Here is a 20,963-nt window from a genome sequence, read left to right as displayed (position 1 = left end):
TGTGCCATGAAGGACTTATTTATAACTCACAGTAGCCGTAGGACAGCAGGGGGGGCCTCTCGAAAGGAGGAATCACAGAGGAACTAGACTGCGTTTAAGTTCTGGTTCTGTACTCCTATTGTAAACAGTAGTATTCAGTTCAGAAAAATGCTGGTGTATTTTTGTGTCTCGTGTGAGGATGTTAATCACTCCACTGAAAATCAAGAACTTCTATGTTTTCTAATGAAAGGGAATTTTATTATTTATGGGAGGTTTTTTTATTTGGTTAAAGCTGTACAACATTTTTTTGATCCATTGAGGACTCTGACCTCCTTTCAGAAATGGAAATTAATTAAATGTAAGGAGATGGATTTTGGGACTCATGAGCCATCAAACCTTCTGCCTCCCCTTAATGGTTTTCTTTGTTCACTTTGATTATTTTGCCAAAAGTGAAGTTCTAATGAGTCGCCATCAAAAGTTGAAAAAATGCCATGATTGTAACAAATCAAGACATATCGGAGGTGATAGTTTACCCATTTACAGCAAACAAAGTTGATGCTTGAAAACAGTAGGTTTTTTTTTAACCAAGTATTTCTAATCTATTGCCTAGCTTCCTGTGCATTATTGGATTTGTACTAAATTTTCACTTGACACTTGATCACTCCCTGCATTACAGCCAGTCAAGCCATTCTAGTGATGGTATTTTCTCTTCCATTCAGTTCCAGAGGCAGGACCATTGATCAAAAGATGGAGGTTAAATCTATTTTCTAGGAAAAATCTCAGTGTAGACCTCCTTTGAAAATGGGACTGCAGTCTCGTACTTTCAGTATAAACATTATAACACCAGACTAACATGTCCTGAGATATCTTGTTTAATCATAAGGTAAAATGTGGAGGAAAAAAGTGTCAGGTGAATGCTAGAGTGATGAGACTGGGTAGGCAAAGAAAAGCCTAGTAACAAGCTCAGTTCATTTTTTGATCATGGCTGTGTTCAACATTATAATATAGGAGTTTTCTGAGTGGGAAGATTCAATGAGGAGCTCTTACAGCTTTTCCTGTGATATGCTGATCTCAGGAAATAAAAGGTGAGACTGAACCTTAAGATTGGAAAGCTTCATAGTCGGAGGACAAATCTCTTCTGAAGTAACTACATATACAAGTAACTCTTGTTGCCTCAAGGATAAGCATTACTTGTATTAGATGAACTCTGTGGGAAAGTTCTTACTTCAAAACAAGGATGTTTATGCAACTTCAATACGTAATTAGTTCCTCTCAAAAGGGAATTGGTAGGAAGATAATCTTGTTTAAAAGTAGCTATTGTTAGAAAATAAAATATGTTGAAGTTTCTTGGATTGGAAAATTTATTACCACGTACTTTGTGGAAAGCTATTGTCAGATGACGCAGGCACTGTTCTTCTACGATTTGTAGGTGTCAGGACTTCTTGGCTTAGCCATCTTGGTTTTCTTAGCAACAATACATGGACTGCGTGGATCCTCTCCTACTGCAAAGGCAGATACAAAGGAGCTCCAATCCACTGCTGTTGTTCCTGAAGCAATGGCCATAGCCTCACAGACCCCCAAGCCAAAACCCAAGGAGTCCTTCATTTTTTTCTTAAAGGTACTAAATTGTCTTTATTGGCAATTACTTGTCTGCCTTGAGGGGTCTTTGAGGCCAGGTCCTGCTACTGTTCCTGCCCAAGGCTGAACTGCCACCGAGGGGGAAGAAAGTGCACACACAGGTGGTATCGTGTTCAGCAATGCCCTCTGCTTTGTAGCCATATCTTTTAGCATCAAAGGTGGAGGTAGGATGACTTGCAGATGCAAAATAGAGCAGCTGGCAAACCTTCAAGCATATCAAGAGTTAGTGATGCCAAAGAACTGAAAAGTAGCCTAAAGTAATAGCAGATATGGCAGTAACCCAAATGGCAGAAACGTACCTGCCATCTTGAGGGCCCACATCCTGTTGGACTGGCACATTTTTTGGAAGTTCAGACAGCAGGAAATTGCAAACAAAATTTTTTCCAACAATTGCACTTTTAAGGAAAATTTCTGGTTTGTTGTTTTAGGGTAGGTCTCACTGCTGTCAGCAATCTTAGTGACACTATCAAGGGGTTCAGGTGAGTGGAGCTATCAGAAAGGGTCAAGAAAAAGGTGTAGCTCAACAGCTAAATTGTGTTCTTGGACTCATAAACATAATGTTACAATTAATTGCACATAATAAGTAAATCAGACTTTGGAATAGTCAGTTTTCAAATTACGTTAAGATGAGGCCCTATGGATAGGGTATGTTGCTGTAGCAGAGGTTAGCAGTAACCTTCACTTGAGGTGTTTAGTTGAAATGGAATTCCTCGTGAAAGATTATCTCTGGGCCTGGCTTTTCTGCTCCAGCCCTGTGTGCAGGGCAGAGGGTCTCTATGTCCCAGGCTGCTTCAATGCATGGATTGTTCCAATGCACGACACTCCTTTGTTTTCTGAAGGGTCCATGCAGTAAGCCTTTTATTCAGCTTCTGTGTTTCAAGTACAAGGCTAAAGGCTATCAGCCCGAAGTAGGGAGGAAGAAACTTAAAAAGCAGAGACACAAACGAACAGAGAATAACTTCTCTAAGGCCCTCTTAGAAAAATGAGGAAGTGAGAGGATTTTAGCCAGTTTTAAGGCTATACTGATCACAATGGGGATTTTACTTACTAAAGCTAAGCTAAAGCTTACAAAGACGTGCAAACCCAACCATACAATATACAAATGTGTATTAAAGTGTATGGGGACCTTGAGACCACAAGAATGCCAGAGAAGTTATCAGCCTTTCTAGACACAACAGAATTTTAACGTGCTATTGCTGATCTGAAACAGTCTAAATAGGAGCTAACATTTAGCACTTTTATGTTCATAAGTTCTCAAGTGACAAACTGAAATGGCTTGGATTCCTATCAGTCTACAAACGAGGTATTTGTCAACTCCGATTTGGCAGGAGGGGGAATGACTTTCCATATTCATTTAATGAAAAGGAACACCCAAGTGATCTCCATAACATCTCTGCTGAAGCTGAATTGGAAGAGTTTGGAATTTATAAATGAGGGTAGGGATTGGTAGCTAAATGTTCTTGTTTCATATGTTGTGACTGCTTTCATTTGGAAAAACATCCCAAGAGATCTAAGAATCTCATCTGAGCTGTATGGGTACAGCAGCACCAATGAGTATTGATAATGTTGGTGTATTTTTGAAGAGCTTATATGACAACACTTCATGTTCATTATTTTAAACACCACATAAAAATTCCCATGTTTATAATGTTTGTAATTAAGAAATAGAGAACTTAAGGACTAAGAACTACTAAGAAATTAACTTTCTGTATCATGAAGTGCCCTGACTGCAGTTCCTCTAAACCACAAGTGAAAAATCCTTTCCAGTAGTAAGCTGCTTTTCCAGCCTTTTTACTTTGAGCCTTTGAGTCCGTTTGTTTGCACCATGTTTGGCACACGGAGTCTTTAGGCTTGCCTGGGACTCAGGGCATCAGTACAGTACAGACAGCAATGGCACTGGAGTCATGTCACGATTTCCTTCCTTCCACAAACTCTGGTAGACCTGATGATTTAAAAGGAAAAAAAAAAAAAAAAGGAAAAAAAAAAAAAAAGGTAAAGGCTTGCTTTGAGCTTGAAATGCCCTTCTGGTAGGTTCCTAATAAATACAGTGTAATTTAAAATTTGTAACATTTTTCTCTTAAAAAATGCAGTGCAATTTCCAGCCCACAATTAAATTATATAAATCCTTTCTCTAAGGTATGTAAGGGGTTTACCTAACTAATTTCATAGTTTTTAGCACTAGTTTTTCCTAGAGTAGCCCTAGGAGAAAGGAAAGCACTATTTTGTATTCCTACGTTGGGTGAAGAGCTGAGAGAGCTGCCAGCCTGGCTGAGACTCAAGCAAGAGCATTCCCCCAGGCAGGAGATCCAGCTGCACCTCTGAAATGCAGGTAGGTCCCCCAGCCACCGGGCCACCTTTCCACCTACCAGCCGGATAAAGGTGAAACAGCATCTCCAGAAAGCTGTGGGGTTTTGGCCTGAGCACTCTGCAGCCTTCGTGCAATCTGAGCTCACTGGCTCGTACATCAGACTGAAGCGGAGCAGCAGAGGTGCAGAGCACATTCCTTTCTGCTAGCATGGGTATTGAAAAAAACCAGTTTCGTAACACACCAGACAAGGCAGTCAGAGCTTGGCTCCAAGTTTTGGTTTGTTTTTTTTTTTAATGGAAATTAAAAACCAGCATCTAGGACTATATAGAGGGGTTATGAACATGAATAGTGAATCATAAGTTTGTTCTTTTAATTACTGTTGCATACTTAGGACCTATTCATGTCTTCAAAAGCCTCAAAGGACCAAATGAAATTGTGATACATCAATTTCAGCCTATGCAAACTTATTTACAGGAAGATGGTAAAAGTATAATTTAAAAGGAAAAGAAAGGAATATAACTACAACTGTTTCTTTCAGGTAGAAGCTGAAAGCAATCTTAAACATACCAGGTGCAGAGCACAACACAGTAGCCATGAATGACATTGCACAGAAAACTGAGGTATGTACCAATTTTAAAGTAATCAAAATAATGTAGTAATTTACAACTGACGCTTGCAAAAAGAGTAATTACAACCAATTGTAAAAGACAAACAATTATACCGTAAGTCTGATGGTGTTGCTATTATTTTAAGAGAATGGAAAGGTACTTGAGAGTAGTTTAAGGAAATGATCTGATTTGATGGAATCTGCAAAATATGTTCTTACTGTTATTAAAAAAAGCTGAAGGAGGAAGGCAAACTAAAGGCGACAAAATATGAAGAAACTTTAAATGTTGGGGGGGGATTCAGGACAACATTCACATCTGATTCTAAAATGTAAATACCAGGCTACTTCAAGTATTTCTTCTTCTATGTAGACTCGCTAAGCAACAGGAACAAAAGCAGGAACAAAAACTATTGGTTTAGGTGGAAAATATGAAACATGGAATGTTTTCAGCCAGTTTTCTCAGCATTACTGGGTTGAGAACTTTCCTGTAGTCATTACAGTTAAAAGAGAGAAAACTTCACAGCAGTTCTGAAAAGTAGGAACTTCTCTTACTGTTTGGACACACACAGAGTAAGCATTGGCAAAGAAGTGTCCAGTATCAGTATCAGAGTCCTGCAAGTCCAGTGATCTTGACACTTTATAACACAAAATCACCAGACTTCAGAGTTTCTCTAAATATTAAAAAAATAAGTATATAATGTATTGGAAGTTTTAAATGAACAAATAATACTATTTATTTAAAAACGATATATGGCTGTTGAAGTGTTGCAGAAGAAAACATATATTGTATGTCTGTGCCTTCACATCTGTTTTAAATGGGAGCAGTAGAGAGGCTCTTTAGTGACTGCTTATGATTCAAAGCAACAATATAAATCTGAATCCAATTTTTAAAGCCATAGTAATTGAAAATGTACATTCACATAGTTCATATACTTAGTTATGTAGATCTTCATTACAATTACTTACAGCCTAAGTTTAATACAATGCTAAAAGTTGTTTGGGATGCTTTAGTATTTATTACTATTTATGAACAAATACAATGATGCTTAACAGATGATGGCTAGTGGCACAAAGTTCATAATCCCAAATGCACTTCTTTTTTTTGTTCTTACATTCTTTCTAATCCAGTCTATCAAAATGTTTCTGTCCATCTGTTTCAACTTTCTTTTTCTTATCTTCATTTCTTCTATATCTTCACCAAGATTCTGCTTTCTTCATCTAAACCGGTCCAAAAATCCTATGTGCCCAAGCTTCACAAGGGTGATGTAAAGGATAAATTTGAAGCTATGCAGAAAGCAAGGGAAGAAAGAAATCAAAGGAGATCTAGAGATGAAAAACAAAGAAGAAAAGAACAATATGTTAGAGAGAGAGAATGGAACAGGAGAAAGCAGGAGGTTATTTTCTTTGCAAATATTTTGTGTTATTTTAATGTTCAATATTATATGTATAAATCTTGTCACATTATTTTAAGACATTAATATTGGCATTTTATTTAAGGTATAAAGACAATTTTTGTTTTTCAACAATTAGATGAAAGAACTGCTTGGATCTGATGAAGACGATGACACAAAATCATCTAAAATAGAGAAAGGTTACGTTCCAAAGCTAATAGGTAAGAGAGGCCCGATTTTAAAGGCAACATAATTCACTAGATAAGTATTAGATGTAACTACTGAACGGTGTTATTTCATACTCACAGGAACCGTTAAAGGCAAGTTTGCAGAAATGGAGAAGCAAAGGCAAGAAGAAGAAAGGAAAAGGACAGAAGAAGAAAGAAAGCGTAGAATTGAACAAGATATGATTGAGAAAAGAAAAATTCAAAGAGAATTAGCAAAAAAAGCACTGGAGGTATGTTCATCTGACCACAATAGGATATAATTGTAAACAATCAACACAAGAAAAAATGTGTTGTATTGATCAGAAGGATTTGATCTTAAGATTTCTGATAGTGGTGATTTACACGTGAGATGCTCAATGGGATGGAAGTGGGGAACAGCGTTCAGAGAATCTTCATTTTACTTCTATTTTTTTAAGCACTAAACTCGAGTTACAGACAAAACCAGGCAGGCATAAACCTGGGAGGAATGTGAATCAAGCACAAATTTTGGTGTCATATGGATACAAGAGTTTATAGAATTTACTAAACTAATTTTAAAATGTTTCTTGTATTTTACCAACCCTTATTTTAGACATTTTTTGCTTATACATTAGTTAACACAGGTCAGTGACAGATAAACTAAGGCAAGAAAGAAGAAATAGGAAAATGCCATCAGCAGGCAAAAGTTAGAAGATACTAATGCATTAAAAGTCATAAATCGTGAAGATTCACATCCTGTTTTATTCCTTTGCCACTTTGTGAATCTTTGTTGCATATATATGTGAAAAGACTCCAACTTCTGTTGATGCCAATAAAGCACATTTTGTCCTTTGTAGAATTTTGCATTGGGGTATCATATTTAATTCCTTTTAAAGTTTTCTTCAGAGGTGCAAACACTGCAGTGAAAGTGAACATCTAAATGACAGACTAGAACCATAAGTGAATTTTTATTTAACCAAAATATAGTAGTACTTAATTTAGGTTTGTTTTCGTTGTAAGAAGAAGTGCTATAGGAGGAGCTAGTTTTCAACAAGGATAGTATTTTCTACTAAGACTTCTAATGTTGTTAAAACTGGACTTTTAACTGGAAATTTATCTAGCATATATTTAATCTACTCTGAAAGGCAGAAGCATATACCGTGTAGAATTTTAGAAAGTACATTAGTTTTAGACAGTAACATATAAAGACACCATGTGAAACAAATACAGTAACAGGCTTTTTGCAGGAGTTGAGGGGAAGACAATGTCACTTGCATGAAGAATAGACATCTAAAGTACTGGGTTCGTCACTGAAGTGTTAAGAATGCTTTAGCGTACTTTCTGTATGATGTTTTATGTCATGTTCCCTCTTCCTCAACAAGCTAACCTATCTGAAGTATTCCGACAAAGGTTCAATCATTACCATCTCTGTGAATTTAAGTGCTACATCCATATCACTGATACAAAAAGAATTTCCAGTTCTATGTTTGCAAATCTAAGGCAAAGAGCCAAAGTAATGTAATCATGTGAAATTCTCATTTAATAGATTGATGACTTTAACAATACGGGAACTGAATCAGCAGCAGAGGTAATCAGATTTTTTTAAAGAAATGTTCACCTACATTTTTATTCACTTTGTTTTATTACTGTAATTTGGGCTGGGAAAAGGGCACACAAATACCTAATTAAAATTCAACCAAAAAACTAACAAATCTTTAAAATACACAAAATCTATGTCTGTACTTGATATGAAGTTATTTAAGTTTGAAATAGAGTCTGCACTATAAATACTTTGTGGTTAGTTAAAAACGTCTAAAATGTAAATATTCAAAGCCACCAGAATAACTTGAGGTATACTGGCAACGATACTCTTAAGTCTTCTCGCTTTGGGAAGTATCATCTTAAAAGCTCTTTGCCTTAAACTTGAAATTAAAAGAGGATTCTGTCAATATACAGATGTTTGAACACCTTAGTTAACTTCCCCCCCCCCCCTCCATATGGGTTTGGATTTTAAATCTTGCAAGTAAGTGTTTAATTTCATAAAGCTGGCTTCAAAGGTCCTATTGTCTTTCACTAAAACAAGAAAATCACATTCCTACTATGGTTTTGGAAAGACAAAAAACCCCCAACAAAACCCCATTATTAAGTTATTTGACAGTATCCCTGTTAGTCAAGGTATTTTGTGAAGAAAACTGGGTAAAATGTATTTTGCAAGTAAGTTGTGAATATAGTTTAGAAGTGGCAACATCCTTCAAAACATTATTCTGCCTGACAAATTACAAATTGCTCTCTAGAAATAATAGCTTCTTCCAACCGTAGAATATCCTTTACTTAGTAAATGTAAGACTGGAACTAGAGCGTGGCTACAATTGCTATGTACTCAAAACTTCACCTGTTCCTCTCCAAACCATGAATATTTATGATGAACAGTTAATGCAAATATGTAAAGACATTAAGGAGCTTGCCAGCAGTTATGTTTAAAATATAATTCAGCCTTGATGCTCTTCAGATATTACAAGAAAACTAGTGACTGCCTCAGGCAGATGGGTTTATACAAGTAATTCTTTTTTAAGCTTTGGTGCACAAAGGTAAAAACAGCAGTTTCATTAGGAAATGAGTCTATCTAGAAGTTTTATGAAAATATAATAAGTATCTTTTTGGACAGGAAGGGGATGATTCACTGCTAGTTACAGTAGTGCCTGTAAAACCCACCAAAACACCTGCGAAGATGAAAATAAACTTTGAGAACACGGGAAAGGAGAGAGCAAAACAAAGAGAGAGACAGGATGAAGAAATGAAGCTAAAATATGAGGAACAAAATCGATTCCTTAAGGAAACCAAGTGCCTTTCATTTGTCATGGTAAACCACTCATCTAAAAATACCTAAGAAATAAATATCTATTATTGAAGATATAACTATTGCAATTTTCTTACACAGGGTGCAAATGAAGACAATGAAACACAAGAACCTCTATCTCCTGGTAAGCTGAAAGTAACATTTGAAGAACTTGAAAGACAACGACAGGAAAATCAAAGGCGGCAAGCAGAGGAAGAAGCAAGACAGCGTTTAGAAGAGGAAAAACGTGCCTTTGAAGAAGCTAGACAGCAAATGGTAAATGCATGTCCTGTTCATGTTGTTACAGAATTTTCACATAGGATATGCTTTTATGTTCTCTCCTGTATCTTTTTTTTCTTAATCCTTAACTATATTTCAAGCTGTTAAGAGTCTGAAACTTGTGTCACCATTGATTTTTGAAAGACCTTAGTTCTAACTCAGTGACCAAATTGCCAGCAATCTTAGAGGGTTTTATATCTACACTTTGTTGTACCTTAAGCTCTAAGTCCTCAAGAAGATAATTAGTTGTCTGTTTTGTTCTTAAACAGTGCTTCAGCTGTTTCAGTAACCAGCCTTTGATGAAAACATTCTGTAGTAGCATAATGCTATTTCTTATTCTCATATCTATTTATAAATATGATAAATACATCAGTTACAGCTTTTCTCTTATGAAGGGAAAAAAGATCAGTTCTCTTGTATGTATTGACATAAACAATATACTAGAAATTACAAGATTAAGCCCCAAATGGTCAGAATTGTAGCTCACAATTCGTGTTTTCTATTACTTGCAAACCCGCCTCCATATGTGTTATTTATCATAAGCCAGACTTATTCTAGATCAACTGTAAACAGACCTCACTACAGTTTCTTTGCTCATAGTAAAGGGATCATACACCATGAGATATACCAGATACCTTAGCTCTATATTTCCTCACTTTACTATACTCCATTTCCAAAAGCATTTTTTAAGTTCTGTATTTAAATAATTTTCCCTGCACAGTCACGATCGTTATGATTTTGTTAATTCACATACAAAGAAGATTAATGAGAAATGAAATTTTAATCTTGCATTAAATCTTTGGAAATATTATCCCTAGGAATTTGATAACTTTAAGGGTTCTAGTCCTAGACAGATACACAAATTGTAGTTTACTCCTCCACCCCCACGTCCAGTAAGTCACTTAACCTTTCCACACCAATAACCTTGACATCATGTCAATAACAGAATTTTTTTTCTTTTTATTTGGGAGTTGGCAGGGGATACTAGTGAAGGAGAAGAGGGAAGAAAATGAAGGACAGAGAACTCCATGAAGGCACTAGCCATTCTAACTGAAGTTTTGTTCACATCTCCCACCCTTATGTATATGCGTTTATTAACCAAGTAATATAAAGTTACAAATTCTCTATTTCAATAAATTTTCTAACATACAGTTTTATCTGATATCAGTGGTTGTCAAAATTTGAAGTCAAAAGTTTTCCTAAAGGAAGAGTTTTTTCCCCTACGAATTCCAAATAAAAGATTTCTGTAATTCCCTTAACTGGCTACCCCACATACCAGTCCCAGGGCTGCCTGCAGCATACAGAAATCTGGAATATCAGTACTCTGACAGTTCCTGGTCCATTTCCTCCATTAACAAATAAAGTACTCTGAGATATCTTCTGAAATGGTTTGTTCTTTTGTCCTCGATTGCAGTTTGCAAACCACAGGCTCCTCTTAGCAGATAAGTGTTCACTGGAGACAAGCAATAGTGAAGAGATCAGAGTATCTATCTCAATTCCCTTTCTTCAGTGATGATTAAATGTCTAAAAAGAAAAGAAACAAAAATCTCAGTCTGGAGTAATAGCAAAGTGTTAAATGATTCAGTTTTGCTATAAAACTCTACAGCATTTTTTTTTAACTGGTAAGTGCATTGGTGAAAACAATTTATATGCAAACAAAAAGACTTGGTGGACTAAAGGTCTATGAAAGTGATGTATAGAAAGTGAATGAGTGGTTTACAGTCAAAGGCTCCAACTCTGAGACCATAAAATATATACTTAATTGTTCACCCTTTCCTGAGAACACATTGTTCTTTGAATTACGCACTTGTATTTTTAAAAATTATAGAAGCTACATATAGGATACTGAAATAAATTTGTTTTCTCCCTCCCATGGCTAAAGCCAAGACTAAAATGTTTCTTATAGGAACCAAACTCTTGATACATGTTTTCCCCCAGGAGAAAAAAACATTTCTAAAACATCAGAAAGGAATTAATGGAGTATTTATTTACTATAAAGAATATTTTTATGGTTGGGTAAGTCCTTTCTATTTTTTCCTCTCACTGTTCTTTAAAGATAAATGAAGGTGGCGATGAAGAATCTGAAAATTCTGTTAAAGAATTCCGCCCTGGTAGACTCAGACTCAGTTTTGAGGAGATGGAAAGACAGAGGAGAGAAGAGGAAAAAAGGAAAGCAGAAGAAGATGCAAGACGACGCATAGAAGAGGAGAAAAGAGCATTTGCTGAAGCAAGGAAGAACATGGTATGGCATTTTTGTTTAGTATATAGTTTAATTTTTACCCAAGTCTCCGATGAACTAGAAAGCAGCTCTGGGAAAAATCTTTCAGTACAGTTAGGAATGCATTATTCAGCTCCTGCATTCATTAGTTCACCTCACTACTTATTAGAAGGTAGGAGGGTAAACTAATGAAGTTCATTTACCAAAAATCACCACAGAATAATCCCTCCTCCAGCAAACCTAAAAATTATTTCAAGTAGTTGAGTCAAAATCAGATATTGTGTCCAATGGGTAGAATGATGCAACAAACTTGAAAAACAAAATGTTTTCAGAAGGAGGGTTTGTTGGGTTGTTTTTTGGGGGAAGAGCAATCCCTTTTGCTTCTCCAAGTGTATCTCCCTACCTTTACAGCGTGTCCACCAAACAGCTCTTGCTAGCTAAAGCAGAATTAATGACATCCTAGAAAAACACTCACTGGACATACAAGTTTTATAGTCATCTGTGGCCCTTTAAGAAGAAAAAACAAAGAAGGCTGAACTAAGCTAATTGATGTTTTTCTTTTATTTCATTGCTTGTTCAGAGAAACAGAAAAAGTAACTTGTGGCATTTACCATTAGAACAATTCTTAATACTGAATTTCCTTAGACAAATACAGGTCTCTGTGACATGCAATGACTTCTAAAATTTGAGTTAAGGTTATACTGAAGACAAATTTTCAGGGACCTAGGACTGACATACTGACACTACCTGACAGCAGAGAAAGGCCTGATTTCAGAGGGTGGCAACAACATTATTTATAACTAGCATGGAGCTTTTCACTGTATCCTTCATGCTTATTCCAACATTTTCAAGTTTCAGCAGGCTTTTAGGTATAAACCAGTTATGTATTGGTGGATGTTAGGAAATACAGGATTAAATTACACAACTAACAACTAAAACTAAATATTGTTTGTTTCAAAAGGGCAAGACATGCCATACTGAACTGTGGAATAACCCGCCCATCTGGCAGTGTCTTCCTACATTCCCCTCTATGGTTTTATTGGGAAAGACCAACCGCATGCCTAATAAAATTTTCTTCATCATTCAAAGCAATTCTTTTGAGTCAAAATAAAGCTTTGTATGACTACTAATACTGCTAGCAGTGCTCCCTCTGCCTGAAAAGTGGGCCAAAGACAAGACCTCTATGCTGAAAGACTACCCAGAGAAACTATAATGTAATTTTGTATTTGATATTGTACTGGTAAGCAACTATGGAAAATAGTGTCTGTCCATACCTCCTGAGAGAGAAAATAAATCTAAAGCCACTAGGAAAAAAAAAAAAAATAAAGTGCTGCTGGACTTCTGCCATTATAATTTTTAATGAAAAGCTAGAAGACAACCAAAGGAAAGCAAAGAAAGTACATACTGTCCTCTGTTTTTTCCTGCTTTCTTGAGAATCTCTCTTTTTTTTTTTTTTTTTCTGCCTCAGTGTAGCAAGAACCTAAGCTCAAGTGTCTGGGCAAGCAAAGGCTCACTGATTAAACAGGGTTTAATCCATTAGATGCAGCATAGATTGCACTGTATCCACAGACAGTGAAAATGCTCACTAATTTAAAAAAATAACTAAGTACATGTTCAGTCATAGGTATTTTCAGCATATATGCTTCAAAGTCCACGCTTTCGCTATTTTACACAGCGCCACAATGTAGCAGCTGCTTTTAAACATTTTAAGAAGGCATTAGCCATCTTTTTCAGTAGTAAAACCTCACATTCAATTTTTATTTAAGCATTTAAATTAAGTAGTTATTTTAGAACCTTCTTCATGTTTATTCATTTTAATTTATTGTTTGAAAGTATACACACACAGAAGTAGTAATAGTGCTGCTGGAGAACACAAATGCCATGTCCTTTTGGAAGGATCTCCCTATTCCACATTTACTTGTGCTACATGTATCTTTACATGCTTCCCACCATCAATGTTATCACTCTCAGACTGAAGCATCCATGTATCATCTGTCAGTCTCTTTCCACTGGAGACTGTATAAAGAATCTCTCTTAGCATGAACAAAAAAAGTTCTACTTTGTATCAGTCACTGCCCACTGAAAATCAGTTGACTGCGCTGCAAACCATGGTTATTGCAGGACTGTTTCTCACTACCATCTGTTCCTACTTTGCAGAAAAAAAAAAAAGTAGGGTCTCACTTCACAAAATATGGCTAAAATATTTACTGACCTAACCACAAGGGTTTTGTGAATCACACAATTCATCTGAATTTTCTCCTTTTTGTCCTGTTTTTTTAACCAGGAATAAGTTGGCTTACTGTCTTTTCATAACTTGGCGAGTCAAAAGTACAGAGTAGGCAGCTGCTAGTGTTTGCTCATATGTACAGATTTTTAAAGTTTAGACATACATACACAGGTAAATTTTGAATTAATGCTTCCATTCACTTAGGTTCTGTATCTTCTTAAAGTAGTGAGCATATGAACTAATGCATGACAAGCAAGAGACTTTCCCATTTCTTTGCTAATTTAGCTGTGGTTAGCCTCTCAAAAAAAAAAAAAAAAAAAAAAAAGTGGCTATGCATTGTTTTCATTAAAGGAAACAGTTCACAGCTTTGCTTTCTGACTCCACTTCTCCATAACACAATTTCAGCAAATATGCTCATACTATGCAAAACGAATGAAGAATGGAAGGAATGGTAGGGCTGAAGTCCAACTCCAAGCTTGCTCAGAGGGAAAATCTGAAGGAAATCTATAGTGAATAGCAGTGGGATTGGGCCAAAAAACTATTGAAATAGCTGTGACAAATAAAAAGGGATATGGGCAAAGTAGGTCAAGACAGTGGTATGAAGTAAGATGGCACAAACAGCAGTGAAAGGAAAGGTGTAAATTACAATGGCAGTAAGCAGCAATAAAAAGGGAGCGCCAAAGAATCTTTTAAAAGATATTTCCGCACAAACAGCAGTGAAAGGAAAGGTGTAAGTTACAATGGCAGTAAGCAGCAATAAAGAGAAAAGGGAGCGCCAAAGAATGTTTTAAAAGATATTTCTTCTCTGTTTCTTTATAAAGCTAGTCAAAACATTCTCTCACATGGAAGTTTTACTCCTTAAATTCTTTCTAGCATTTGACTGATGACTGCTGTTGGGAATGCCTATAGTTAAAGGCACATTGGACTCTTCAATGTTTGCCACACGGCTTTTCAAATGTGCGCTGACTAAATAGTGCCAAAAGCTACATCACAACACAGTTCTAGATCAGTATCTGATCTCATCTCACACCTTTATCTACAGAATGTTCCCGTTGATTGAGACAATCTCTGTTAATAAGTTTACAGTTACATGCACAAACATACATAGGTTTTATCAAGAAGTTATTTTAAAATCTTTCTGCATAACTCAGACTGTCATGCTATCTGGCCATTTTTGTAGCATACTGCTTCATATGTTAGCAATGCTTTCCTTCAAGAAATTCGGTCTGATAAAATATTTGTTCTTACACCTCCTGTTTTTGCAAGTAATGAAAATCGCTTTTCCTAGGCCCTACCACCTTCTTATGAACTAATCTACAAAATAAGCGAACTGCTCATGAATGACCATCAAAGCCCAACCCTACTCAGAAGCCTGAGAAAAGGCCAGGGAAAGGAGGAGGAAACCCTTGCTGTCCGGTTGCACAAAGCAACGAACTGGCAACACAACTTAGTGTAATCAACCTGTGCACAAAAGAGTTGTGTGTAGAAAATTCTGTTCAGTTATCCTTACTAGGAATACTAATATTGCTTAAGAACGGGAATATAATTCATTTTGCTTAGAAAAAGATTACAGGTACATGTACCTGGGCGTTAAGAGCAATGACATTTAAACAGGTTGCTTTGTCTAATGACAGTCTGTGAAATAAACAGGAATGAATTGCCTCAGGCCCCAAAGCTGCATCTAAAGAACATCCTCTCCATCGCCTCGCAAAAAAGACTGCACTTAATAAACACCTTGATCTTAATTCTAAAAGTTTAGCATTGTCATAATAAAGAACTCAAGTCAAATACAACCCCCCCCCCAAACACACTCCCTTCTCAAAGCAGTAGAGGAACACCCACTTGTTATATTGTCTCTTACTGTACTGTGGCAGATGTGGCAAAATACTTGGTTATCTTTATGTACTGCAAGTGTCTGAGCAATGCTGTGATTCCATCACTGGTACCTTCAGGTTGTACCATTAACGCTCTGAATTTCCAGCAGGTGCTGGATGATGAATCACCAGAAATGTTTAAAACAGTTTCTCAAGAATCTCTCATACCTGGTAAACTGGAAATTAACTTTGAGGAGTTGCTGAGACAAAAAATGGAAGAAGAAAAGAGACGCACAGAAGAAGAGCGTAGGCAGAAGTTGGAAATGGAAAAGCAAGAATTTCAACAGTTGAGACAAGAAATGGGAGAGGTTTGTATATGTGTGTGTGCTGTATGTATACGTGTGCTGAATAAAAAGATACAGATCATTTCAGTTAATTACTAGAATCTCAAAGTTTAAGACCATAACTGCAAGTTTTTTAAATTAAATTACTAATTTTAAGTAATTTCAGTATTATGTGAAAATGAAAAATAGAACATCTATTTAAAACATAACTTGATATATAATAAGAAAAATATTTTTATCACTAATCTACCAGGAAAGTGCTTTTATCCCTTGCCACCCTTAAAGTAGAAGCAAAATCTCAAATTTGTAGTTTTATTTTACAGTCATATATAAAAATTCTACAGTATTACAAAAACTATTATGTAATATTTACAATATTGGGAGAACAGAAACATCTAGTTCCCAAAAGAAGATACAAAAATGAAAGTAGGAGAGCAAAATTCTTGCTTCTCCTCGTGGGAATGCTGTGTTAACTAATTAGGAAAGAATTACCGTGGCCTCAACTTATTTCTAATCAGTGTATCAAGAGTCTGAAGACTGTCACAGATGATTTTAAAAATCACACACAAAATTTGCTTTGCATTCCAAATGTCTAAAAACATCATGTTCATGAACTCCACACTTCAATTTGATTTGGTTGTGGGTGGCAATTCTTTATTATTCCCTTTTCAGTGTCAGAGGACTACATTTATTTATTTATTTTTGTTAAGCAAAGCTAGAGTAATAAAGACTCTAGAGCCTGTGAAATTTTAAAGTAAATTTTGTATTACATCCTGGGGAAGAAGGGAGAGACAGAGACATCCAACTAAAATGCATATACATCTTTACTGTCAGTCAGAGGTTATAAAAGGAGGGAGTAAAACATCAACAGTTACAGCTTCAGATGTGGTTTGACTGGAGGATCCAGAACTGCTATTTCTTTTCCAGCCATGACAACCTGAAATCTCATTTGCTTTTTACTGAATTAAAAAAAAAAAAAAAAAGTAATAATTTTTCTGTTTAACAAGAAACCCATTTCATATCATACTGCCAGTAAGTCAGAGAGGTAAATTACAGATCCAGGATATCTTAAATTTTTTGTATTGCTATGTGTCTGGTTTTCTGAGTCTGTGAAGGGTGGTTTATTTACATCAATCCTTGAACAATGGGTACATTCAACGAAGGTATTTTTAAATCTGTATCTAGTTTAGATGTGATACAAACACAGTAATCCTGAGACTATCAAGTGAAAAAAAAAAAAAAAGAAATTAGAGGGAAAAAGTCCCTTTGCTGATTTCAATACACTTGAACAGTTCTCTGAGTTATTTAAGTTATACCTACCTGTAGGGAGAACAGGTAGTAAAAATAACCAGGGCATTTTCCATCTCACAAATTCTGTAATTTCTGAACAGCTGGAAGAAGAATCTGAGACTTTTGAGCTAAGCAAAGAATATGAAGAATTAATAAAGCTAAAAAGAAGTGGTTCTATTCAGGCAAAGAACTTAAAAAGCAAGTTTGAAAAAATAGGACAATTGTCTCAAGAAGAAATACAGAAGAAGATTGAAGAAGAGCGAGCTAAGAGAAGAGCAATGGATGAAGAAATAAGAGAAAGGGAAGCTGAAAAATTTCAAGAGGTCAGTTGCTTCTGTATATGTTAATGATATACTTAACTAGCACAATAATGATCCAGAAGTAGACAGTGCTGCTGCTTTTACCAAACTTTGCTCTATTTCCAAAATTATTTTGTCCCTTCTTTCCTGTTCCCTCCTTTGGATGCATGAGAAAGTCTCCCCTCAGCATCTCTAAAGGAAAGAGCACGAGTTTATTATTAGTCATCTGGTCAAGCAGAGATGTTTTTCTGCTCCAAGTCCTAAACTTGGCATCATAACAACAACAATTTGAAGATCAAGTCTGTTTATCTCAGTCTCAAGTCTCATTTCTCAGGGCAGAGCAGAGAAGGATGCCCACTTATCTGTGCTTCAGACTGGAAACTCTCTGATTTTTTCAGAGGAGAAAAACAAGAAAATTAAGCTACCACTATAACCAATAAACCAACTCTGTGACCCAAAACACCAATGTGAGCTTTCATGATGATAATCACGTGGCAGTGCAGGAAACTTTTAACAGTAGTAAGCCTGATCTGAGCCTCATTCTGAGGTTCCTATCCACAGTAGTCAGTCACTTCAGTATCAGCTCAAAGCCTATCTTTTATTTTCGAGCTTTTAATTTAATGACCAACACTGTAATTGTGTTTCTATACAGTCAAACTGTGTTAGGTGTTGAAGCTACCATAACATCATGACATGAAAGTCACTTGCTACAGGACAGTATTCAACTTCTATATGAAAATAAATCTTTAGGAGTATTTTTCTACCTAACATTTCTGAAATTAATTTTGCAAGTATTTGCTCTGTCCCCGAGATAAATTAGTACAAGACTTGATCTTAAACCCAACATTAAACAAACCTCTGAGAAAAAGAGGACTCCGGGTGGCTTTGCTCAGTTACTGCTCTACAAAACCAGCTTTATTATCAACTAATTACCTTTTAAATGTGTATAAGTCCTGGTTTTAATTTCCCCCCCCCCCCCAAGGATGGGGGTTGTTCTTTGTTTTTCGCCCCCCCCCCCCCCCAAGGATGAGGAGGTAGATGTGAGACCAGCCAAGAAATCTGAGGCTCCGTTTACTCATAAAGTAAACATGAAGGCCCGTTTTGAACAAATGGCAAGAGCCAGGGAAGAAGAGGAACAGAGGAGAATTGAAGAACAGAAATTACTACGCATGCAGTTCGAACAAAAAGAAATTGATGCAGCGTTACAGAAGGTATAAATTACAAAGTACCTTGTCTTCAGTCCTAAGTGTCGTTTAACTTAGCATCTGATTACCACTGATGGCAACACTGCCAGAGTTACAAAAGGAACATTATACTTAACAGCTGCCATAAATTGCTGCAGTAATGTAAAATTGCTATTGGTGTTTTCATGTATTCTTGAAGGGTATGAGAGATATGGCAAAGACAGTCCATTGTATCCTTTGAATAGTCTGAAAAATGGAATCTACATTCATGCCTATATTTTACCCCAAGATTCCAGCCTCATTAAAATGCATTCTACTCCCTGTTCCATATCCAGATTCAGTGCCTTATGTTATCTAGTGAGGATGAGTGTGGCATTTCCCCTTCTCAGAAATGGAGTAAATTTTCTGTAATTAAATATGTATCATTAGCAGGCATATTGCTATTGCCAGGTTAAATATTCTGAACTGACTTATTTTAAAACAGAAAAGGGAAGAGGAAGAAGAAGAAGAGGGAAGCATTATTAATGGTTCTACTTGCGAAGACGAGGAGGATCAAGCTCGATCTGGAGCTCCCTGGTTCAAGAAGCCACTTAAAAACACATCAGTTGTTGATGGCGAGCCAGTGAGATTTACAGTTAAAATTACTGGAGAACCGAAACCTGAAGTTACATGGTGGTTTGAGGGGGAAATGTTGCAGGACTCTGAGGACTATCAATACATTGAAAGAGGAGAAACATATTGCCTTTACTTGCCAGAAACCTTCCCAGAAGATGAAGGGGAATATATGTGTAAAGCAGTCAACAACAGAGGCACATCTGCTAGCACCTGTATTCTCACCATTGAAAGTAAGAGTTAGCATTTTAATTCACTTAATTCTCAAATACTCTTCTTGCATCTTTCCTATTATGAAAATTAATTATCTGTTTCTCTTAACCCTTCTATTTTCTAGCTGATGACTACTAATGCTCTACTTTAGCTGGAATCTTCCTTCCCCTCAAAACTTTCTTATTGCATCATCTCTTTCTCTGATGGGGCCAACTAAAGAAAGCAAGGATATGCATTGATTTGTCATTCCTGCATCAGATAAGAATAACCTTCAAATTGTGAGAGTGTCAAGGTTCCTTGCTCAATACAAAAATCAGTATTAAAGGCTAAAAAGAAGGAATCAAATGTATGAAAGATCGACTAAAGGAAAAACCTGAATTATAATAGTGCTCCCACATTTGAAGACCAACTGTTGTGTAATAGTATAAAGCAAAATACACAATCTGGAAACTTGTGTAGTAGTGTAAATCTATTGGTATATTTTGCATGAACACTGAATATTTAAGCTGTTTTACTTTATCCCAGAGGCACTGAACTGGCAAAAGGAAATACTTATTGATGATTTTCAAAAACCCCAGTGTACTATTTTTAAAGAATAAAAGATGACATAACTGCTCACTTTTGTTGTTTTGTTTCAAAGACCACTAGTTCTTTTGTTTTAAAATGGGCTTGCATTTAAACTGTTACACTCGTTACCAACCTATGCAGCTGATAATCCAAAAGTAAAAACTATCGCAGTAAGGCTTGTAGCAATCTTTACAGTCTGGCATTTATTTGTAAAACTTCTTATTTTTTAATGCTAAAATGATACAGGAACTGTTGGTGTCAAAATATGAGCCTCTCATAGCTAAGTTGATAGGAAGCAAGCTTTATGAAAAATATTTTCAGAAAGTGCCCAACTCCTTAATCTTTTTCTTAATGCAATAAATTTATTGCTACATCTCTAAACATTGTCTTCTTAAGGCTACTGTACTATTTTTCTCTGACCTCAATATCAACACTAATGTAATTGCTAACACCATCTGAATTTTTCAGCTTAAGTTTCTGTAGGAGTAATTTTACAAACAACAGCCACATTTTAAATTAAAGAACATGTGTATGAGCCTTTATAACATAAAGGTAAGCTGCAGCAAATTAGATTTATGCAGTAATTAAAAAAAAATTCCTTTAGTTGAATCTGCTCACTGCTCTTTGTACAGTTCCTTATTGAAAGTGACACTTTTGCCTCAATAAAATAGTTACAAATTCTGAAACATCTTGAAAATAATGGTAATAAGCTGCACGATGTTTTGAATGAATAATTATCCTAATAACCCATAACAAATATATTTCAGTTCATTTCATGTGGGTAACGTTCATTCACAGAAGTACTAGTTGCTGCAGTATCTTTCCTCTGAAGCTGTTATTTCAAACTAATGAAGGCAGGGATGGGACCATAAAAAAGACAAAAAACATTGTTATTATTATCCATCAGTTTACATTTATTGAGAAAAACCATACAAAAAACATTATACAGTTAATGTGTACCCATATTACATA

The 20,963-nt window shown here is 35.9% G+C and overlaps 1 protein-coding gene across 2 annotated transcripts; it reads left to right on the top strand.

Annotated features, from left to right (window-relative positions):
* Positions 1-4,518: 4,518 nt before the first annotated feature.
* On the top strand, positions 4,519-20,031 carry NEXN (nexilin (F actin binding protein)). 2 transcript variants are annotated; one of them, XM_010082093.1, is made up of 12 exons: positions 4,519-4,545; positions 5,735-5,926; positions 6,063-6,144; positions 6,232-6,380; positions 7,655-7,696; positions 8,774-8,968; positions 9,047-9,220; positions 11,280-11,465; positions 15,653-15,850; positions 17,218-17,439; positions 18,441-18,626; positions 19,084-20,031. In XM_010082093.1, exons 1-12 carry the CDS (start codon positions 4,519-4,521, stop codon positions 19,453-19,455), a joined length of 2,025 nt encoding a protein of 674 aa, XP_010080395.1. In that variant the 3' UTR covers positions 19,456-20,031. The 2 variants fall into 2 exon arrangements, with proteins under 2 accessions (XP_010080395.1, XP_010080403.1); XM_010082101.1 differs by lacking the exon at positions 5,735-5,926.
* The last annotated feature ends 932 nt before the right edge of the window (positions 20,032-20,963 follow it).

The sequence above is a fragment of the Pterocles gutturalis genome, unplaced genomic scaffold (assembly GCF_000699245.1).
Source record: "Pterocles gutturalis isolate BGI_N339 unplaced genomic scaffold, ASM69924v1 scaffold22296, whole genome shotgun sequence".
Lineage (NCBI taxonomy): Eukaryota > Metazoa > Chordata > Aves > Pterocliformes > Pteroclidae > Pterocles > Pterocles gutturalis.
This window is presented reverse-complemented; position numbering and strand designations above follow the sequence as displayed.